General features: G+C 37.5%; 4 protein-coding genes and 1 pseudogene across 4 annotated transcripts; 4 read left to right on the forward strand and 1 right to left on the reverse strand.

The window, feature by feature from the left end:
* The first annotated feature begins 383 nt into the window (after positions 1-383).
* On the forward strand, positions 384-2,113 carry LOC121803233 (annotated as a pseudogene).
* Positions 2,114-10,207: 8,094 nt separating this feature from the next.
* Positions 10,208-15,821, forward strand: LOC121805292 (dymeclin-like). The gene is made up of 18 exons (XM_042205099.1): positions 10,208-10,580; positions 10,956-11,198; positions 11,561-11,624; positions 11,705-11,834; positions 11,911-12,055; positions 12,217-12,477; positions 12,565-12,649; positions 13,128-13,230; positions 13,605-13,730; positions 13,804-13,917; positions 14,217-14,335; positions 14,440-14,524; positions 14,615-14,707; positions 14,804-14,893; positions 14,992-15,111; positions 15,204-15,295; positions 15,424-15,478; positions 15,556-15,821. The coding sequence occupies exons 1-18, from the start codon at positions 10,397-10,399 to the stop codon at positions 15,616-15,618; spliced, it is 2,172 nt and encodes a 723-aa protein (XP_042061033.1). The 5' UTR covers positions 10,208-10,396; the 3' UTR covers positions 15,619-15,821.
* On the reverse strand, positions 15,597-16,732 carry LOC121805294 (perakine reductase-like). The gene is made up of 3 exons (XM_042205101.1): positions 16,611-16,732; positions 16,133-16,522; positions 15,597-16,055 (listed from the first exon to the last, which is right to left on the reverse strand). The coding sequence occupies exons 1-3, from the start codon at positions 16,660-16,662 to the stop codon at positions 15,874-15,876; spliced, it is 624 nt and encodes a 207-aa protein (XP_042061035.1). The 5' UTR covers positions 16,663-16,732; the 3' UTR covers positions 15,597-15,873.
* Positions 16,733-17,412: 680 nt separating this feature from the next.
* LOC121805293 (transmembrane emp24 domain-containing protein p24beta3-like) lies at positions 17,413-19,151 on the forward strand. The gene is made up of 4 exons (XM_042205100.1): positions 17,413-17,643; positions 18,433-18,616; positions 18,696-18,803; positions 18,881-19,151. Exons 1-4 carry the CDS (start codon positions 17,431-17,433, stop codon positions 19,012-19,014), a joined length of 639 nt encoding a protein of 212 aa, XP_042061034.1. The 5' UTR covers positions 17,413-17,430; the 3' UTR covers positions 19,015-19,151.
* Positions 19,152-21,303: 2,152 nt separating this feature from the next.
* On the forward strand, positions 21,304-23,670 carry LOC121805823 (stem-specific protein TSJT1-like). Its single transcript, XM_042205833.1, has 4 exons — positions 21,304-21,565; positions 22,031-22,271; positions 22,372-22,492; positions 23,268-23,670. The coding sequence occupies exons 1-4, from the start codon at positions 21,363-21,365 to the stop codon at positions 23,456-23,458; spliced, it is 756 nt and encodes a 251-aa protein (XP_042061767.1). The 5' UTR covers positions 21,304-21,362; the 3' UTR covers positions 23,459-23,670.
* Positions 23,671-23,937: the final 267 nt, after the last annotated feature.

Raw genomic sequence — 23,937 nt, forward strand, 5'->3', positions numbered from 1 at the left:
CAAGTCAATTTAAATCATTGAGAGATTATATTTATAAACATTTTTGAATACGCTCATTATATAAATTAAAACATATCCGCATGTTAAATTAAACACTTGCAAATATATAGAAGAAATCGAGATTCTTCTCATTTTCTCTTTTTTCCTGTTTTTTTGTTGTTGTAATTAATCGAGCCAGTAAAGTTTAATAATGTTCCAAAATACTCCGAATAAAAAAACAAACAAAATTCTACCTTCCCAAAGAAGAAATGGCCCCCAAAATATCTTCAACACAACTTTTGCCTACAAACTTTCCACCTGTCCAAGTTTGAAAAGTGATAGTATAAAAATATGCTTATTCTTAACATAATTTAATTCATTAGGTCTCACCACTTCTCCAATCTCCTCTTCATATTTGCAGCCCACTTGATAACAAATTCATCATCATCACCACTCCAAAATGCTCCCTTTCCAGTTTGATTCAATTTCAAGAAACTTGATTCTTGATGTTTCTCTCAAACTTGTCATATTTAAAATAAAAAAAAACTGTTGATGCATATTTTGATCTTGCTATTTTGAAGAAACAACTTGTTACACCAACCATATAAGATCTTGTGGTCATGAATAACCTAGGACCTGTGAAGGAGGAATTCTTGGGATCAAGTTCATCCGAATTCGGTTGAAGAGGAGAGTACAAATGAGATTGTTTCTTGGAGTAGAGGCAACAACAGTTTCATTGTGTGGGACCCTCAGATATTTGCCACCAATCTCCTTCCCAAGTTCTTCAAGCACAACAATTTTTCAAGCTTTGTCAGACAACTCAACACATATGTAAGGCCTACTCTTAAATCTTCAAGTTTCTTGGTGTTTAATGTTTATGGTCGACTGATTTGAAGTTTCTAGTAGTTGTTGTGGCATGTATACTTTAATTTTTGGAATGCCCTAGATTTGTTTGCCTTTACAAGACCATATACATGTTCTTGAAGCATCTACAACATAATATTTTAATATATCAAGTTGGCACTTTCTTTTATATACTATAGCCCTTTTTATCAGTTCAATGAATCAAATCCAGCTATTGAGTTTCTGCATATACTCTCATATGTAAATATATACACTGTATATGTTAATTAATGTACATTTTTTGTGACATCATATCAAATGTGGTGACCTTATTGTATCAAGATTTGATTTTTATACAACTAGTTGTGATTTTGCAGGGATTTAGGAAAGTGGATCCAGACAAATGGGAGTTTGCTAATGAAGGGTTTTTGAGGGGGAAAAGGCATTTGTTGAAGAATATAAGGAGGAGAAGAACACCATCGTCAAATTATCTATCTAGTAGTAACTTAGAGTCATGTGTTGAGTTGGGGAGGTTTGGTCTGGACGCGGAGATGGATCGTCTGAGGAGGGACAAGCAGGTTTTAATGGAAGAACTGGTGAAGCTGAGGCAGCAGCAGCAGAATACAAAGGCATATCTTCAAGCAATGGAGCAAAGGCTCAAAGGGACTGAGCAGAAGCAGAAGCAGAAGCAAGCACTCAGTTTCTTGGCTAGGGCGATTCGCAGCCTGGATTTCCTGCAGCAGATGGTGCAGCACAAGGAGATGAGGAGGGAGATTGGGGAGGCCATCGAAAAGAAGAGGAGGAAGAAGATTGATAATCAAGAGTTTTTGTTTCAAGGTGATGATATTGATGGTAATTACATTAGTTTTGGTGATGTTGGAGAACTTGAGGGGTTAGGCTCTTTTGGAGCTAAGGTTGAAGCTCAAAATTTTGATGGTTTGGGGGTGGGAGTGAGCATGCCTAGAGATTCATCGGTGAGTGTAGAGGGACACGTGGCACCTCGGGAGTGGCTCGATTGTGGTGTTGATGATGATCAAGGGTTTTGGGAGGGTTTGATGAGTGATGGAGGAGTGTTGGGTGATGAGGGTGTGGATGTTTTGGCTAGGCAACTATGACTCTTGGATTCTAAAGCCTAAGTTAGAATATTGGTGAGAACATATCATATAAGAAGAAAGTGTGGAGATCATAATGAAATCAGGAGATTGAAATTTGCTTAATTAGGTAGCTATGTTAGGAACCCTCTAATTAATTGCAACATTCTTGAACAATCAATGTTGAAGGACTGAAATTGGTTTTTATTGCCTCATGAATTGATTCTTTAATGTTTTGTGTTTTGTCTGAGCTATTTTGGGAGCATGAAATGATACTGATCATGTGAGAATATCTTGCTTTGAATGTTGCTTGTTGTTGATGAAGTTTGTTGGCTTGTTGAAATTGTGTCTCCTCACTATGCCAAAATTAGCAGGTAGGAAATTGCTCAGAATGTTAACTAAGTTAATTTTAGAGTAAAGGCCAAAATTGGTCCTGAACATATAGTCATTTTACGATTTTGGTCCTAAACATTATCTTTTGGATTTTTTGGTCCTGCACATATGGACATTTGATCATTTTGGTCCTCCGTCAATATTTCCGTTAAAAACTAACGGTCAACATTATCTTTTGGATTTTTTGATCCTGCACATATGGACATTTGATCATTTTGGTCCTGCACATATGAAATTTTGATCATTTTGGTCCTCCGTCAACATTTTCGTTAAAAACTAACGGTCAACGGCCGATTTTTGACTAAAACAATGGGTTGGGTCGGGTCGTGTTTGGGTCGGGTTTGGGTTATACGTTAAGAAAAAAATAATATTTTCTTAAAATCTAAGCATAATATTTTCGTTAAAATCTAAGCATAATATTCTTAAAAAATTAATTAATATTTTTTAATTAATAAAATTAAAGTATAGTATTTTTTAATTAATTTTTTCATGAATTTGAATAAAATATTATGCTTAGATTTTATTAAAAATAATTTTTTAATTATTTAATTTTATTATATAGATTTAATATTAATATACTTTAATTTTATTATTTTGATTAAAAAATGATTATTTTAATTTGGTAATTTTTTATTTTATTGTGTAATATCATGTTTAAATCGTATAATAACATCGTGTTTTAGTCGTTATAATATTTTTAATCAACAAAAATAACTAAAAATTAAAGTTTTATAATTTTTTAATTAATAAAAAATAATTATTTTTTTTCTTAACGTGTAACCCAAACCCGACCCAAACACGACCCGACCCAACCCATTGTTTTAGTCAAAAATCGGCCGTTGACCGTTAGTTTTTAACGAAAATGTTGACGGAGGACCAAAATGATCAAAATTCCATATGTGCAGGACCAAAATGATCAAATATCCATATGTGCAGGACCAAAAAATCCAAAAGATAATGTTGACTGTTAGTTTTTAACAAAAATGTTGACGGGGGACCAAAATGATCAAATTTCCATATGTGCAGGACCAAAATGATCAAATGTCCATATGTGCAGGACCAAAAAATCCAAAAGATAATGTTTAGGACTAAAATCGTAAAATGGCTATATGTTCAGGACCAATTTTGGCCTTTACTCATTTCATTGCTATTATACTCATTTTATAGATTTGAATAAAGTTGAATATGGATGACTGTATGCTGTACACGTACATATGCAATACAAATAAAATTAAATTCTTGTAAATGGTTTTGGAATTAAATATGGTCACGTGCTATATACTTATGCTTCATCCGACACATCATAAATCTCACTTTGTAAATTAATTTGATTTATTTTAGCCCATAATTAATTAATTCTCACACTTGATACAATTCCTTCATCAAAATTCTTTCTTCGCCATGTTTGCATAATGTTTGATCTTAATAAAAAGGAAATTAAGAAAGAGCAGTTAGTGGTGTACGAAAATATCGGTCAAAAGGAGTAAGAGTACATATGGACTTAATTAAGAAATAAAAACGTTATTAAGTGACTTATATCTCGATCTCAATTAAATACATAAGGAGATCATACAACTAATTTATTTTCTTATGTGAAAATACTCATGTAAAAAGTGATGGAAAATGACACAACAAAACTACGAAGCCAAAGTAATTTTCGTATATGTGCTGTCTATTTTATTTTATTTAATTTATAAATAATAATGGGCCCAATTATTTGGTTAATGATAGACGATTAAATAGGCCCAGATAGTTGGTTTAATAAACCCGTTCCACTGTTCTCTTTCGGTCTTCTTTCTATTATTACAAATTTAGAAAATCTGAAATTAAAATATAAGTATAGCTGTATAGGTCTATCGGTAATATAGTACTCCCTATATTCCTTATTAATAGAGGCGCTTCTTTCGACACAAAATTTAAGAATAATATGCTTAGTGGATAGGGAACAAAGTAAGAGAGAATAAAGTACTAAGAGAGGTTACCTCTTACCAAAAATAGAAATGACTCAATTAACTTATAACTTTCTAAAATAAGTAAAATAATTCTATTAACATGAAACGGAGGCAGTACATGAGACCATCTCCAACCATACTCCAAAAATGAGTTTTAATGTAGAAATCTTCTCCGACCATACACCAAACTCAAATCCATTTTAGGTGTTTTTTTTAAACTACACTAAATATGGTGTTACTGCAAAAAATTTGTGAGACAAAAACTCAAAAATAGTGTAAATTTTGAATTTGGTGTAAATGGTTGAAGTAAAACTATTTTTTAGTGTAACGTATACTCAAAAATGAGTTTGAGTTTGATTTTGAGTTTAATATAAATGATTGGAGATGACCTGAATATCCATTATCCAGTACCAATGAATGAATTACTCATATCCAAAATTACTATGAATACGAATTCGTTTAGACCGTCCAACTTATTATTTTTAAAATATCTCAATTCCTGTCTTTTTGATGATATAATATACTCCCTCCGTCCCAAGATAAACGACTTACATTCTTTTTTGGAACGTCCCAAGATAAGTGAGCTATTTCCTTTTTTGGTATTCTCTCTCTTACTTTTTCTTTCTATTTTATTAACTCTCTTACTTTATTCACTTTCCACTTTACTAACAAAACCTTATTTCTTTAAATCCCGTGCCAAAAAGGTTTTGCTCACTTATCTTGGGACGGATGGAGTATCAAACAAAATTAGCTAAAATATTGGATATCAAAGTCGATATCACAAAAATTGCGATCTTTCAAACTAAACATAGAATTACTTATCTAATTAAATTAACCCTGAAAATTAATGGTACCGTCCCATAATATACAACTAAAGGCAATTTAGTCGGCCAGATTTAAGAAGAAGCCAACATGTATTGTTATTTATAGCACTATTATTTGATTATTTCGCAGCTTTAAGTGAACAAAAAGCATGGCAAATAATTGTGATATGCTAGTAAATAATTTGTACTCCATTAGTTTTAGTGATATACTAGTAATAATTTGTACTCCATTAATTTTATGTATTTTTGAATGAATAGTGTAAGTTAATTGTTTTAGACAGAAGAGGAGCATGGAGAGAGAATACATTGTAGGAGTTGTGGCTCGTGATAAAAATGGAGGAGGATGATGACGTGGCTGTAACACCCCAATTTTTTCTATCCTTTTTATTTGTTTGCGAAAGGACATCGTTTACGCATCTGAAAATTTTCTGCCTTTATTTATTTGTTGAGAGAAGTATTTCACTTTTTGGTCAAACAATTATTCTTTTACTATCAATTAGGAACCCGCTTGTTATGAACCGAAAACCTTTTTAATTCTTCCTTCTTTGAGCCCAAAATTAGTACTCTTAATTTTAATCTAATGATATCTGTCACTCTTCAATTTCAAATCCACGATAGTTATCTCAAATCTCTCAACAACCCTAAAAAAGAGGGATAAATTCTCGAATCCATATCCAAACGTGTAGCCTATATATATATCTCAACTACTCCACATATTTCACGTTACACAGATCCAAATTTATGGGGGCGTCTTTGAATCAGAGAAGGAAGAGAGAGAGAGAGGAGATGACGGAGGCGGAGTCTCGCGACGACTGGTATGTTGGGCGCACGCAGCGGCAACTACTGCACTAGGCGATGAGGCTGGACGGAGTGACGATGGCTGGAGATAACGGTTTGAAAGCAACAAGCAGCAGCGGCATGGCAGGCTGTCCCGGCGAAGCAGCATCGCCCGATCAGCGGCTGCAGCGGGGAGGCAACGACTGTTCGGGGGCGGTGACTTCGCGGAGGAAAGACGACGGACAGCACGGGGCTGTACAGCAGCAGCGGCGATCCCGCCATTGGCGATGGGCTGTCGGCAACAGCAGCCGTGACTCGCGACGGTGCTGCAATGCGAGAGAGAAAAGAACGGAGATCGGAGAACGGCGAGTGACAGAGACATAGAGAGTTTGAGGGTGAGACGGCGGCGACGACGATGACGGAGCGAGCAGAGAGAGAAATACGTCGGCGGTGTCGATCCTGCACCACAATCGGACAGCATCACGACGACGCAAGAAGGGAGAGAGTAGGAGGATATTTTACTGAATTGGGAGATGAAAGAGAGTAAGGCAAGATTTAGAGTTTGTTTCTCTGATTTGGTAATTGAAATTTTGTGTTGAGATTGCTTCTCAACAGATTGGATTGGGGACGGAGATAAGTGAGAGGAAGTCAATGCTACTCACATTATAAGTATTGGGACTAAAATATTTAGGCTAAGATTTCTCTTAGTGGGCCAATGAATTAAATCAAATGGGAGTCTGCTCTTTGATAAATGATGGGCCAAGATAAGTAATCTGTGTGTTGGGCGAGAGGGACATAGGAGGCTTCGGAAGTTTCAGAATTTTCTAATTAAGATCAAAGGGGTGATTTTGTGCAAGCTATTTGAGAAGCGAATGGAAAGACAAGTTGAGGATTTTAAGCGAATGAGATAGGCTTTCTATCCTATATTATTGTGTATGCTTACTTTTAAATTTACGCAATATCTTTCAAGTATGAGTTATGAGCTTAAATTCTAAATATATTGTGTCATGCCGTATTTTGTTTTTGAGGATGTGTCTATCTGATCGTCCTAGTGGGGAGTAGGTCTCTACTAGAAGTTATGAGTTTAATCGAATTCGGGTTTGTCTAGGGAGTGAGTCCTTATTCAAACTAGTGTACACAGAGGGGATCGTGCACTATCTTTCGAGTTGGCCGGTCCGGTGATCAAGAAGAGAGAAAAATGGGCTGCGCGGCCATACTTTTGAGCGAGAAAATATTTTGGTGACTTGGTCTTTTGTAAAACCCCGAGTTCACTTTTAAATGCTGATACAATATTTTATGAAAATTATTTTGGCATGTGTTCACTGGGTGCATCAAGTACTCAACCCTGCATTTCTTTTAAAAATGTGCAGGTTGAGCGTGATGGGTGCGGTGAGTGTTGAGCAAGACCGTTGAAGAAATTTAAGTGTTTAGAATGTGTCATGTCTTCATACGTGGCATATTCCTTCTCTCAAATGCTTCCGCTGAGTAGTTGTTCTTCTTTTGAGATCTTGTATCGCTGAGATAATATTCATTTTTGAGTTGTTGATTGTTGAGATACTATGATTTTATTCGAGCTATTCCCATTTGTTTCGAGCTATGGTCGATTTGTGTTGTTTTCCCCTTTCTTCCCCGCTTTTTTAATCACCCCTAGTCGCGATCAACCGTGTTTTCTATCCTTAGAAAATACGGGCGTAACATGACGAGGTCCTGACAGAGGAGAAGACGCACGTTGTAAATGCCCTTATTTCCATCCACTATTAACTAAATTGAACTGATGTTACATCTTCAATTTATTTAATTACATATACATCCCCTTAAAGATTGCAATTAACTGTGCATCTATCAAATTAATTGTTTTGAGTTGAAAGGGCGAAATTAGAATAGATAAAAAAAAAATAGAATAAGTAAGAAACATAAATATAATTAAAGAAAGCTTAAAAAATTAAATTAATAATATCAAGTATATATTCAATCGACTCAATTAAATAAGCGTGCATAACTTGTATAGATGCAAATGGTAAGGGCATCCGCAACCCGTCTCGGTCTCGTCTCGGAGAGACAAGACGGCAGCGAGACGCGATGCAGCCATCCATCTCAGTCTCGTTTCGACGGGCGTCTCGGCCGGGAGGGTGGGTTGGCGAGACGTCTCGCCATGCGCCAGCGCCACGTGGCAAGCGCTGGCGCTAGGTGTGACGCCCACTCGCCGGCCCGCGAATGAGCATCGTCATGCTGACGCAATAAATATTTTTTTAAAATTCAATTTTAATAAAAAAATAAAAAATAAATAAAAATTAAAACACGTTAATATTACCGTCCAACGGTAATATTTTAATTTTTAATTTTTTCTTTTTTATTCTATAAATACTCCTCTTTCATTCTCTTTATACACACAAACACGCATCTATTCTTCTCAATTCATCTATCTTTTCTCTTCAATTTTCATCTCAAAATGTCCGGCGACGGAAACTCTGGCGGCTCCGGTGGCTATGACTTGAACACGTTTGGCGACTGGGGGGCATGTACAATGTCTTGGGTGCTTCCAGTTCCGGTTCGTCGAGGCCGGGCACCCAAGGCTCGTCGACGCCTGCGGCGTACCAACCACCCTATTTTGATGTGGATGCATACTCTTTGTCCCTCCGCCCTGAGGTATGGGCAATCGCAGGGATTATCCCAAATTAGAGAGGATTTTCTGGATGAACCCAATCCGGAAGGAGGACGAGGCGGTGGAAGCTCCGGGGGTCGCGCATTCGACTCTGTGGAGGAAGAGGAGGAGGATGTAGGCCGCCATTCATACAGCCGCAAGGACACGATGACTCTGTTCAACGCTTGAGTCAGCGTCTCGTACGATCCCATCGTCGGGAATCAACAAACCCGCAAGTGTTTTTGGGAAAAGGTCATCGACGCCTACAACGAGAACAAGCCTAAGGGGTCCTGCCGCCGCACCATGAAGATGCCCCGCAGTCATTTTGACCGAGTTGACAGAGATGTCAAAATTTTTTGCGGGATCTACAAGAATGAAGCGACGACTTACCAAAGCGGAGCCGGCATTCTGAGAGCGGCTATGCGAGTCTTTTTTTACGACAACAACAAAAAAATCAAACATGTCGATGTTTGGGAGGCGGTTAAAGAAGTTGAAAGGTGGGCTGGCGGTGTCCAGTCCAGCACGGGGCTCAAGCTTGAAACGCACGAAGCACACGGCGAGTGGCCAATACTCGTCTAGTGAGGGCGGGTCAGGCAACGCCTCACAAGAGGTTGAGGGCACTGCCACCGATGCAGGGGCTCCTCCAGTGGGCGCCGTCGGCCGCAAGGGACCAAGGCGGCGAAGGCGGCTAGAGGGAGGAGGGGCCGAGGCGAATCAAACTAGGCACGCTAGGTCTCAGGCTCGAATACCCTATTGTCCATGTACTTGACCGCCACGATGGCTAACACTTCCCGCATGACGCCTCCCTAATATCAAGCCTATCTTGCCGGAATTGAGTATATGGCAAGTCAAATTGGTATTCTGCCTACAGGTGGCTTGAGTGCACCGCCACCGCCTTCGGAGGGTGATTTGCCGGCGGAGTAGTTTTTAAGTGTGTAGTTTTTAATTTCTATTTTTTAAAATTATATCCTTTTTTTATTTTTTAGATTTTAATTATGTGTTTTTTTTAGGATTTTAAATTATAATTTTATTTTATTTAATGAAGTGTGTTTTTATTAATTGAATTTGTTGGAAATAAAAAAATGAAATTGAATGAATAGTTAAGGGATGAGATGATTAAGAGATGATTAAGAGATGAAGGGATGCAGGTGCCGTCTCTTAGAGCATCCGCAATGGCGCCCGTCCCGGCGGACGTCCGCCATTGTGCAAAGGTGACGCGGATACGGACGTCCGTTGCGGACACCGGAGTTCTGCGGCGTTCCCGGGACGTCCGTGGCAACGTCCTTGCGGACGTCCCGATTATTTTATTATTTTTTTCGAAAATTCTATAAATACAACTCGTTGAATTTTATTATTTGTGTCGAAATTTTAATTCCGTAAATTGTTTAATTTTGGTGAATTTGTGAATTTTTATTATTGTGGGAAGTCCGTCGGGGATGTTCCTCACTGTGCAGTGGGATGTCCTTATAACGTGGCAGTGGAGTGGGAAGTCCTTATGACGTGGCAGGAGGTGTTTTTGGGATGTCCGCCGATGGATGCCCTTAGTTAAGAGATGGAGTGAAAAGTACCGTGGGACCCATGAATAATTAAGAGATGACGGTTATGAGACGGATAAGATATCGCATTGAAGATGGCCTAAGTTTGCAGGCGCAAGGGGCAATTCCGTCAATAAAAATAAACGAGCAGTGTGCCATTGTTTCTTCCACCGTCACTTGACTCGACATGCCATCCATATCCATGGCCTCCAAAATTCAACCGTAATAAATAATCCAATTTTCCTCTCGCGAAACCCGTTTACCTCGTCAAAACCTTCGTCGTCGTTACGCTTGTTCGGATCCGAACACATTTTGGAATTCGTATCGCGTTTACGTGTGTAGCTGTATTGTAGGTTTTGGAATGGGTGGAGCGCCATCGACGCCGCGGCTGGGAAGCGCAGTGGAGTCGGCTGAGTACTTAATTGCGGCCTTCGTTGGCGAGAAATCGTTCCCTCTCGCCTCTGATTACTGGCAGAAGCTTCTCCACCTGCAACTCGACCTTCGCTGGGCCCCCGATCGCGTCCTCGAAGCTTGCCATCTCTTCGGTGTGTGCGTTTTTCTCTTCGTCTCATCGTCTGTTGTGGTTTACGCATTGTTCTTAGCTGCAAATGTTTTATAGTAGTATTTTTTTTTTGTTTTTCGGCGTGATCGACCGGTCGTTAGTTGTGTTACGTTTTTTAAATTCATTTTCATGTGTGTTCTCTTCCATATCGCGCAATGGAAATCTAACGTCATCTGGAATTTGATTTTGCAATATAAGATAGTAGTTAACATTTTATCCTGTACAAATTAACTGATCACTTTTCCCCCTCTTTTTTTATAATAGCTGGTAGTTGGTAGTAAGTATTATGAATTCCGCATCCGAGCTGCTGAGTCATTTGAGCTAAGAGCAAAGCCTGCTTTGTGATTTTTGCTTGCAGCAAGGAACAATTGTGACACAAGGCACCTGACGAAGATTTTGATACACCTATCGTGGTGCTTGCAAGAGTGTGTTGATGATGCCTCTGCTGCGGAATCTCCAGCTTTCTCTAAGTCTCTTAATGCATTACTTTTATCATCCATTTTTCTGAAGTATCTCATTGAGAGTGCAACGAGTGACAACTTTGAAGAACTATACCTATTGCTGGATGAAACTGAGCCGATTCCCAATAATTTTTCAAAAGGTTCATTTTCTTATGCATTAGTCAATTTAATTTAGAATTCTATATTGTACATAAGGTTTTCTCCCCCTTTCACATGATACTGTCACAATGTTGTTTTGCTTTGTTTCATTTTCTAATTTGTCTCCCCTGGAGAAATTAATAATTTATACTGCATTACGCATATATATGCTCTTTTTCATAACAAATACAGCATAGATTAACTCTTATTTGGTTTAGTTTTGCTTTTCATTAGTTATTCTGGTGAATGTCTATATGTTAAATTCATGAACACACTCTCCAAAATTTCCACCTTCCAGTTACAGTTGATTTCCTGACAAAATATTTAGTGTCTCTTGTTTTACTATTATACATTATCCACTCAGGTGAAAACGTTGCAGACCGTGTCATGTACAGTGTGCTCACCTTCATTGCCAGAGTTGATGTTAGGTATGACGCTGATGTTTTATGTCTGTTGATGCAGTGCCTTCTATTTTAGTTTTCTTACTTTATCAAATTTTCTGAATAAGACCTGGAACATACCTTCTACATTATGAGCTGCTTAACTTCTTGCTGACTGCCATGTCGACTCAACTTCTCTCTGGGCCATCACCAGGACTGAATGAGAAACACCCTTTTGCTGATGCAGCAATGACTCAGGTGGATTCAAGTGGCACATGCTTCCATCATCATTATCTAATTATTTTCTATTTTTAACCGCCTGTTGTTTCTGCAGGAAAGTTCTTTGGTTGATTTGGTCGTGAACAAGTTATTACTAAATTACACCATTCAGCCCAGGGTTCCATTAAGCAGTTTATTCTATTCTGTGTTTTCTGAAGCAAATCAGCTTGGTGTACTGAGGAGAGTTGGCTCTGCAGCTGGTATAGTGTGGTGCAAACATTTTCTTTATCGATTATTAAGTTTATCTGTGATTTGATGTTTTTGTTTTCTGTTACCGTTGCATATTGGTTTATTATGAAAACTCTTGGAACCCAATAATTATAATTTGGTTGTCATGACTGAAATATTTTTGTGTTTGCAGCAAACTTGATGCTGCTGCCCCTTAATTACTTAGTCAGCTCAAATTATGAAGCTTCAAGAAGTTCATTGGCAGAAAGGAGTCTAAATGTCATACTTGTTCTTGTTAATTACCGTAAATGCATGTCTGATCCTTCTCTGAAGGATAAAGATGACAACTGCAATTCAGATTCCCTCTGTAAGGAAGAGTGTCACCCGGAGGAAGAAACATATTATTCCGAAAACCCTTTCTGCAAAGCAGTAGAGAATGTGCGAGATATTGAATGTATGATCCCGGGCTTTTCCAGATTCTCTCAATCAAATGATATTATAATATTTAAAGTGCTGAAGTTTTTGAGCTGTTCACCTGCAGTCAGCCACACTGAAGATGAGAGGAATGCACCTGGTGATCTTACAGCGAGGCTACCTTTTGCCTCTCTGTATGACACTCTTGGCATGTGAGTGTTTCCAGAGCCTTGTACTTGACATATAAATCGAAGTTATAAATTATAGCAAATGTTAAAATGCTAATGGGATTCTTATTCTACTTTTTATATCGGTAAATATCTTCTGAAATGCTATTGTGTGAATATATAACGTTCTTTGTTTTCAGAAAATTTGTTTTTAGTGGCTTCTTATTAGAAATATTTACAGTTGATGATTTTCAACCTGGTTTATGCCCTCAGTTTTTGCATTCTGCATAAATGCCTCACTAATATAGCTGTTGCTATTTAGTTCATCTTTCAGATCTAGTGGGTGCTATTATTTTTCAATTGAGACTTAAGCAATCTATAATCTAGGCTACTACTATATGGGCTCAAGACTCTCTCTGTGCCAACACATTGCAATGCACCTCTGAGATCTTGTATGTGAATATATATTCAGTTTAAGTGTTTTATTGAGTGCATTTTTACTTTATTTTCACTCTATTCTCAGGTGCTTGTCTGATGAAGCATCTCTCCTGTTGCTTTATTCTCTAATGCAAGGAAATTCATACTTTTTGGAGTATATTTTGGTGCGAACAGATTTGGATACACTGGTATGAATTGATTTCTGAAGAAATTATTTCTTGATGTTTCATATAAAACATAAAACATGGATATGTGATGATAGTTTGAAATAATGACTGGTGTCTAACTGTCATGACTAAGTACGTTTACTGTAAAATAGTTGATTTTATTGTATTAATATCAAATTGTTCTCTGTGGAAAGTGTTTATTGTACGGCTACATGTTCTTTCCATGGCTATCTTGTAACATCTGAGAATAATGAGAATCATAGTCCAGAGAGTTTCTGCAACTACTTCATGATTAATTAGGGAAAAGTTTGTGTTGGTTGATCTTACATTTTTGTGCTGATGCACGGTTTTTTTCCGGTGAATCGTGGTATGTTAACTTTCTGTATGTGCTACAGTTGATTCCCATGTTGGAAAGTTTATATGATGCTCCGAGAAGAACACCCAATCATATATATATGGTGCTGATAGTCCTTCTTATACTCAGCCAAGATTCCTCTTTTAATGCCAGCATTCACAAACTGGTAAAGAGAATTTAGTTTCAACCATTTAAGTTTATTTATGTAAGGTCTTACTGATTAGTGGTTATTCTTACAGATGCTTCCTAGTGTTCCATGGTATCAAGAACGTCGCATTCATCAAACTTCTCTAGGTTCCCTGATGATCATAATTTTGGTCAGGACAGTGAAATATAACCTCTCTAAACTGAGGGTGAGACTTGATGCTATGCTTTCAGCTTATTTTTCTCTTTTGTTTTGACAATGCAGAGTTTATCCTTCCAAATGTCATATCGTTAGATTTGCTAATTCATTATCATCTGAAGGCTGTCCTCAAAATATCTTCTAAACGTTCTTGTTGAATTCAAAACTTTTGTTTTCCTTTTATAAGAATTTAAAATCTTTAATGTCCATAACACAAAGCAAGCATAGACGATAACTTGTAATCATTGGAAGAGTTAATTTTGAGAAGTTATGTGGTTATATAGGTTTCTGACATTTCAGATGCAACAGGATATCTATCTCCACACAAATTGCCTGGCAATTTTGTCAAATATGGCACCATATGCTAACCATTTGAGTGCATATGCATCACAGCAGTTGGTCAGCCTTTTTGACATGCTTTCACGAAAGTGAGTCACATCTGTGTTGTTTTGTCCTTGGCTCCTCAGTGCTAGAATAAGGAGCTCTTCTTTAATTTTTCTTCCGCCTCCCGTTTTAAATGTCTCCATCGTAGGTACAATAAACTAGCAGAGCTTAACAATGATAAGATGAACACAGCAGATGCCGTTGCCAGAGGAGACAACTTTCTGGAGGATCCGGTAAGTCCTTTTATCCTTTTTCATCTGACTTATATGTGATGGCAATAGAGTTATGTATAATATTGACCTATACTAGGAATGCTGCTGCAGATAATGGAACTGCATATATACACGGACTTCCTGAGACTTGTGCTGGAGATACTAAATGCAATTCTAACTTATGCATTACCTAGAAATCCAGAGGTATTGGAAAGTGCGCTTTAATTCTCATGCATATAGTATTCATCTGATATTTTTAATCTCATCTCCATATCACATATTTTTGGCTGTGACATGCAGGTTGTTTATGCAATTATGCATAGGCAGGAGGTTCTTCTACCATTCCGGAATCATCCCCGTTTTAGTGAGCTTCTGGAAAACATCTTTACTGTACGTATTCGTCCAAGAATATTCCAGTTTTGGACTTCATAATTAGTGTTACCTACCTCATGTATAAGAAATGTCCTCTGCATTACTTCGGTTATCAGGTTCTTAGTTTCTTCAATAGCCACATGGATAATCAGAAGATAGATGAGGAATGGTCGGTGGAGAAAGTTCTTGAAGTCATAATCAACAACTGCCGGTCTTGGAGAGGTGAAGGAATGAAGGTATAAAGAAAAATGTTTAATTAAGTAACCAAAATAATTCTTGTGTTGCACGATTCCTTATTATCTTAACCCGCTATATTTGTTCTTCAAAGATGTTTACGCAACTACGGTTTATCTATGAACAAGAGATCCACCCCGAAGAGTTCTTCATTCCATATGTGTGGCAGTTGATATTGTTCCGCAGGTATCCTAATTTCCATTCAAGTTTTATGTTTTTACCTTTTTTCTACCATTCAAGCACTTTAAAATTCGTATATTCTTGGTGTTGTACTCAATTCCAATATTGATCGTTTTCCACATATTTCAACGTAGCTCCTTTACTTTCAATCCCAGCAGCATAAATTTATTCCCGGCACCTATACATGAGGTAAACTCTCTAGTCCTCCGATTATAAATAACAAAGGGCGTGCTATTGATTTCAAGCTTGTTCGAATCAAAATGCAGGACATAAATGATGAAGTGGAGGCTGAGAAGCTCCAGAACGGTGAGCTGAAAGACGATGCATAGCATAGAAGGGTTTTCTTATAATCAAATGTACATAACACGGTACTGATACACATCTTTGAGTGTATAGCCATTTTTGTTCTTCCATCTCTTCTTATGTCACAGATTAGATCTTACCAATGTAAAGAATAAGAGAACTTTCTCTAACTTGCAGCAATATACAAAAGTTGAAAAGAAACACTTCCATTAATGAAAAGCTTCATGTTTATTGAGGTGGTCTTGTGTCCAGTATTTATTCATCGATGGGATGGGACAGTATCATTTTTCATAGGGTGGTGTGCTTGCTAGCTTGTATGCGAACTTGGTAAAGATGCCAAGATCCCTATCACCACCAACTTGATCAACTGGAATTGCTTCACCAATCTCTTCCAATTCCTCTGCTGTCAGCTTCACTCTCAACGACGCAGCGTTAGCTTCCAGATTTTCAATCTTCGTCGTCCCTGAAAGCGTCGTACAGAGAAATATCTTACATCTATGTAAAAGCACAACAAGTCCTGAGTAAGGGTTTGGGTCGTACCAGGTATGGGAACAACGTCGTCACCCTGATGGAGAAGCCAAGCTAGAGCAAGTTGAGGAGGGGTGCAAGAATGCTTGGCTGCTAAGCCAGCAAACCGGGTGTATATAGCCCGATTCTTTTCTTGATTGTCCCCAGTGAACCTCGGATGGAACGTCTGTGCAGACAGACAACAAGGAGGTAAGACTAAGAGACCAAACTTAGTTGCAATCTGAACTCTGTCACGAGGCAGATCTTTCAAAGCCTTGCCAATCATGATCTCGTTGTGGCCTTGTTTGCCGTAGATATCAGCAGTGTCAAAAAATGTGATGCCTCTGTTGAATGCTTGTTTTAGTATTTGGCCTCCGGCTTCGTGGGGGAGAGGAGCATTCAGTATGCTGGAGAGGCTCCCGCCTGGTAAGAACCATTTGGTTTTCTGTTATGGCATCAAAAATAGCACAAGAAAGCATTAGAGATATTATTATGTATGTTACCTCCAAACCTTGGGAGCCTAGTTTGACTCTTGGCACTTGAATCTCACAACTGTGCTCCATTCTTCTTACCAACTAATGTGTGTGTGAGAGAGAGAGGTATAAATGGATGAAGGTTGGATAGACATGAAGATGACATTTTGCTTACTAATGATATTTTTACCCTTGTAGATAGAGAGAGGGCGGCCAAATTTGGCATCTTTTGACTAGGAGTACTATTTGCGTGTAGTGATCCATTAATTTAATAAAATGAAAAATGTGATCGGCATGCTCTCTTGATTTTACCATAAGTGCGATTGTGTTGCACGTGTTTTACCTTAGGTAAAACGAAAACAAAAACTTAAGCTTATGTCAATTGTATGAAGCTTGGGTTAAAATCCTAATTGGACTATTTTCTTGCTCATTTTATTTTATGTAATACCTTAATTATTTGTGCTATTTTACGTTTTAGTTTTTTTTTGTCAATTTCAAAATTTTGTTTTTGTGAATCGAAGCTTGAGTTTGAGGAAATCTTGAAAAGAGATGTTAAGATTTTCAGAGCAATGGATATTTATCCGAGATGCAAATGTGTCGGATTTGGACAATATATATTGGCATTAGCAATAAATTAAAGTAGCAATGAATAATTAGTAGTCACACTAATAAAATAGTCTCAGAATTTTAATATTACGAGGAAAATAATTAGTAAAAATAAGAAGTCGGGCCACGTCTGCGCTGTGTTAGTCCAATAGCGTCATCCCACGTCATCACGATACACGTAGCAAAAGTATAACATGACGAAAGTCGAAAACACAGAACCGAGTTGACTCACAAGTCAAATAAGCAAAATCGATGGCGAGAGGAATGGGCGGAGAGGCGGCGGCGCTTCTATGCCTCCTGATGATGAGCGCATCTTGGCGCGCGGCGGCGCTCTCACTGATTGTGACCGATGTCGAGTGCGTCTACGAATACGTTTACTACAAGGACGACACCGTGTCGGGGAACTTCGTCGTCGTCGATCACGACGCTTCCTGGAGATCCAGTAATCCCGGAGTTGACTTCACGGTACTAGACTCACATTTCTATCTATATATCTATATACGCATCTATTTCTGCATGATTGTGTGTTTATGGTGATCGATGTGAAGTTATATTGTATTCTCGATGCGGAATTAGGTGTAGGAATTCTTGCTAGAATATATATTAAATTATTAATGAATAAATTATCAGCATCCGTACGTTGTGTTTGATTTCTGCATTGGGAGAAGAACTAATTTTATTTAATTTTGTGGATAATTTTTTTTGGAATGAGCTATATCATCAATTCATGAGTGGCTGCACATTACTCCCAAAGGTGATGGTTAATCTGAATCTATGAAATTCTATTTGGAGATTAAATAAGTGGAATGTGTTGGAGTTGGGAAATGGAAGACTTTTGTCTTCTTTTGTTTGTAATCATGTGTTTTTTGTGATTGTTTCTCTTTATGCCTTGTTTTAGCGGTGACTGATTGAGATTGTGGCGCAAATAGATTTAAGGATTAGTCCGTTTTAATTCGTTGCGTCTTCATATAATAATTGCTATTTTCAATTATTTGTCTGTTTTGATGGATTTTAGCTGAACAATCTTAAAACAAACAACATCACTGAGGAAAGATAAAAAATGGTGTTATTATGATTTCTTTCACTTGATTCGATTAGCATTGTTGTGGAAATGAGTTGTATAAGCTTATTGAGCTGTGTGTGCCAGAATGCATGTTTCTTGCTTGCTAAGTGAAGAAGTTGATGACATGACACTATTTTGATGCTTCACTAAAGCTTAAACGAGGCAGCATTATTGATCCTGAATTGATGCAGGTGACAACTCCTGAAAACAGTATAGTCTACTCCTTGAAGGGATCAACCGGTGACAAATTCGACTTCAAGGTATCCAGTGGAATGCACAAATTCTGCTTCCACAATCCATCTAACTCGCCAGAAGCAGTCGCCTTCAACATTCACGTCGGCCACATTCCCAAACAACAGGATCTAGCCAAGGATGGTTCGTGCGTCTCTCTTCTCTTGTTAGCCTCCGCATTACTACATTTTGTCCCAAGTAACATATTCTTGTACATTTGCAGAGCATTTCGAGCCTGTGAATGCCAAGATTGCTGAACTGAGGGAGTCTTTGACCTCTGTTACATTAGAGCAGAAGTACCTTAAAGCACGTGGTTATCATCACCGCCATAGTAAGGCTATTCCTAACACATTCCATGTATACTCCTTCAACTCCTGATGAGGTTGATTCTGATTGTTCTTGGTGCAGCAAATGAGAGCACACGAAAGCGCGTGATTGGGTACACGGTCGGGGAATATGTGTTGCTTGTTGCGTTGAGCGGCCTTCAGGTTGTCTACATAAGAAAATTGTTCAGCAAACCCGTCGCATACGGCCGCGTTTGATGCTCAGTCCCTCACAGTGAGACACAAATACATGAATTATCAACACTACTCTAGTTTTCTGTAAGAATAATGCTATGCGGCCACATTATGGCCAGCCATAAATTAATTAAATAACAAAAAAATGATTTTTTTTCAAATTTTTGGTTTAATACTACTTGATTTTACTTTTATATCATCTTCATTATATGTTGCTCAACATGTTAGTGTTGCTCTTTCGTAGTTTTTGCTCAACTTATTACTACTGTCATTTCTTGATTGTTGCTCAACGTATACAGTAATTCGTGATATTAATGTGTTTTACGTAATGGAATTCAAAGATAAGTATCAACTCACAAGTCCATTCACACACATATAAGTTTATATCGGTAATTCTAATTTTTTATACATGTAAATGGACTAAATTAACTCTTTATGGCCGACCACATTATGGCCATTTAGCATCACTCTTTCTGTAAACTATCTTCAATCAGAATGTGAAATCAAATTATAGTATATTTAACTTTCATCCCATCTTTCTTGCAATAAAAATGGCAGCTTTTAATATGTATTTACAAATACATTATCTCCAATTTATTTTCTGAAATAATAAACTATCTTATTTTGATGGTGCATATTGCTTTGTAGACAAGTAGTCCAAACTCCAAATGACTAAAATGCAGAATTTTAGGTATTCTTTGGTTACATTAGCATTTCTGTGTGTTGTTGACACATTTATGAGTGTTTCTTTGGATATTATAAATCGTAATCTTTTGAGAGTTTTATTCGACTCAATGGCCACGATTTAGAGTATTGGGGGTTGCTTTAGTTAATTTCAGGAGATTGCAAAAAATAGGTGTTTAGAGACATTTCTTAGGGTCTGTATAGGTAGGTCATTACAGAAATAATAATATTTTTCCGTTAATGAGAATTTTTTGATAAAACGAAAGCGTTCAAACCATCCAAAGTGGGAAACCAAACTAATAGTGGTAGAACAAAAGCAACGACCAAGACAAACAAATCTATAATAAAAACAAATGAACGTCAAAATCAAAGCAAACCTATATTACCTCAAATATATCAATCTCCATCAAACCAACATAAAGAAAGCAATAGTTAATCCAATCGAGACCAATTAATATGAAAGAAGACAATTCACCTGTATCAATCAAGTTTTGTGCTTGAAACTCCACTTGCCATCATTTGATCATCATCGTCAATTCTTGCTCCAATCATTATTCATTCATTAGGCCGTTTGAAGGGATAATTTTGGAGATCTAAGTTCTAACAATGCAATATAAATTGCCACATAAGTTAAGTCTTTCCTTCCTTGTCTTTATAATTTCGTTACTTCTTTTCCTTAATTGAGACATTTCTTATGCCTTAACTGACGGATACTAGAGTACTTCATAAGCTTCTTCTTATTTTATTGAGATGTGTATGTATATATGACCCAAGGTACAAATCCCCTCAACAATGACGGATTCAAGTGACACCCGATATTCTAACGCCAGTAAAACTGTAATAAATTTAGCATTCGCCACCGATCCTATTATACGACATGTGACCTCAAATCTTAGAGATTGGACACACCACCGCCCCAATCTTACCATCATCTCCCTTGTTTCCAACCATTAAATTTAGCTATTACTATTGAGATTCTTATATCTTCGGGCCATCTAATTGTATATGTCCAAATCCAATTCCAATTTCCCCATTGTAGAATAAACATGGACCTTTCAATGTGATAGGAGTATAATAATACGCATTGATGGTGACCAGTGGGGTTGCGATCTGTAATCCAGAGAATTCTACGGCGGATTAATAAACACAAGTAATTAATTAAAGATAAAATCTTGCTGTTTGTCTTCAAAATGCAGTGCTCCAGAACAATTAACTATCCCATTAATACAAAGGTGACTTGACTAGCTGTGGCCACGCTATTGGATAAGATCTTGGGATGGGATGGGATGGGATCCCCTGGCTGCTGTCCCTCACATTCAATATTTTATTCTCATCTCAATTTCCTCTAATACCCTCATAGTACAATTGATACACATTTTGTTGGATAAGATCTAACCCTTTGCTTTCAGATTATATTTGAGCTATTTTTACAATTATTTATTGTTCAGCTCATTTCCACCAATGGCTCTAAAATTTCGGGCCACAATAGTAAACTGACAATCAACCAATTATAATAATAAAAAAAATTCACAGCTTTTCATCCAACAAATTAACAAAATGATAAAGGGCATTTCCGTCCAACCACACAGACCTACACAATCTTCCTTTTCCTATTTAAACAGAAAACGGTTTAATTGATTTTTGCACTCTTTCATCAACTGAAATCAAAAAGTCCATTTCGTGAAAAAATGTTAGCTGTTTTCGACAAATCGGTGGCGAAAAGCCCCGATGCATTGGCGCAGAACGCCCAAAATGAATCGCTTCCCGCACTGGAAGACAAATTCTTGGCCACCTATTTCTCGTCCGTACACCCGGGCTCTGTCGTCATCAACCTCGCCTCTGCCGGTTTCATGGCCTACTCTTCTGATCGACAAACCCCCCTTCTCCCCAGGTTTTCCTTGTTTCTTTCTTTCTTTCAATTTTTAGGTTTTGTAGCATTTTTTAGTGATCCGATTTCTAGGTTTTAAGTTGTTTTCATTGAGCTTAGCTATTTGCTTATGTATGTGAATCTTAAATGATGAGTTTGTGAATTTGTTGATTTCATCTGAGGAATTTCATAGTGTTTGTCTTAACATTAGATTGTTCATTATTCTTGTCTTAACATTAGATTGTTCATTATTCTTCACTCAATTGGTTAAAATTCTTGAATTTAATTCTGTCAATTTGGTTGTAGACTTGTAGTGTGAAGGAATTGCATTTGTCTGTGATGTTTGTTATGTGTAATCGGATTTATGTAGTTAATTACGTAATGATTATTAGAAAGATTTGTTTTTTCACACTCTAATCTCCTCTGTTTTTTGAAACTACTTTACATCACTGTGGGGTATATTCTGATTTGTGTGTGTCATCTTGGCAGACTGTTTGCAGTTGTGGACGGCATATTCTGCCTGTTCGAAGGGAATATCCAAAATGTCGCCCATCTTAAGCAGCAGTATGGGTTAAACAAGGCGGCGAATGAGGTGATCATCGTTATTGAGGCTTACAGGACGTTGAGGGACAGAGGCCCGTATCCTGCTGATCAAGTGGTCAGGGATATTCAAGGGAAGTTTGCCTTCGTCCTCTTTGACACTGCTTCGAACAATGCATTTGTAGCATCTGTAAGTGATCCTCTAATCCTGTACTCATTAAATACCACTCTTATCTTGTGATTCTTGTTGCAAATTTGCAATATATCTCACGCTAAATGTTTTGGCATAGGATGCTGATGGCAGTGTTCCCTTCTTTTGGGGGACTGATGCGGATGGCCATCTCGTTCTCTCTACTGATGGAGAAGTCGTGAAGCAAGGTTGTGGAAAAACATTTGCTCCCTTTCCTAAAGGTACTGTTTTTAATGTTGTCTACTCTCATGCTTTACTGAAACTGGACTTTTTTTATGATGGGAATGAGGAGAGAACGAATCATTTACTATTTTTCATAGATAGGAGGACGTCTAGTTTACTTCACATTACACAAAAGAGTTAGGCGCGTGTTTGTTAGACATGGCATGATTGGTTTTGTTATGAAATAATGGATGCTTAATTCAATCCTTGAATAGTGAGACTAATGAAAAATCTAGAAGCTGCCATATCTCAGTACAAATAGGTAACATGAGTACTTCATAAGGTAAACTCGTAGAGGCTCATATCAATGCCTCATAGGTTTACATATTGAGTTATATGAGAAACTTTATCTACATAAGAATTGCTAAGCCTCTAAGCATTCAGTTTCACACTTTCACCTCAAATATGTCTATTGCTCTTGTCATATGTCACGTGTGCACCTTGTTCGCCCTCGATCACCAGTAAAATCGAGAATGGTAATATTCTTTGCAGCCTATTTGTTGTACTGTGACTGAATATTATCATACTGAGATGGATGCATATATAAAAAGGAGTTTGATGGAGTCGGAAATCTTTTAGAATCGCATTGTAAATGATTTCCGAGTTGTTATGCTGGCGTAAAAAGAAGTCTCTTGTAATCAAAATTTAGGTTTTTCCAAGTTAGTACTATATCTCATAGAATTGGTTGAAAAATGTTTTTATAGAGTAACATGCAACCTTTTCTTGAATATATCATCATTCATCAAGCAGTTCATATTTTTCTCTATCCATCAGGATGTTTCTACACATCTTCTGGAGGCCTCCGAAGCTACGAGCATCCAGTTAACGAACTGAAGGCCGTACCAAGAATTGACAGCTCTGGCGAAGTTTGTGGCCTGACCTTTAAGGTGGATGCAGAGTCGCGCAAAGGGAACACAGGAATGCCTAGAGTTGGAAGCGACGCGAATTGGTCCCAAAACTACTAAGAAATATAATTGACTGACTTCATCACCCTTATGTCCGAGGCTTATGTTATTATCGGCTGCCGATTTCTCTCGTATTTATCCACTGTGTTGAGATCGAATCGAGCACTGTCACTTTTGATGCTCTGTAAAACAATGTCAGTTGCTTACTGTTGGCCTTGAACCATACGTAAATAAAATAATCAAGACTACGCTGAGTCTGTGTTTTTATCAAATCTATGTATACCACTCCCTATTTACATAACCTCTTCTGTAATTATATGTTTGTTTTGTGTGTGGTTACATTCTTGGGCATGTGTGTGTTTGGTCATCATTGGTGTTGCTGTAGGCTCCATCCTAGTTTTCACAATGAACTCTTCATAAAGATGATTAATGCATCAAATTAATGTTTTCTTATATGGATTATAAAAATACTTATAAAATCTAATTATGATATTATATGGAGTATTATTTGTATGTTTTCTTTTGTTGTTATACACAAC

The sequence above is a fragment of the Salvia splendens genome, chromosome 5 (genome assembly GCF_004379255.2).
Source record: "Salvia splendens isolate huo1 chromosome 5, SspV2, whole genome shotgun sequence".
Taxonomy (NCBI): Eukaryota; Viridiplantae; Streptophyta; class Magnoliopsida; order Lamiales; family Lamiaceae; genus Salvia; species Salvia splendens.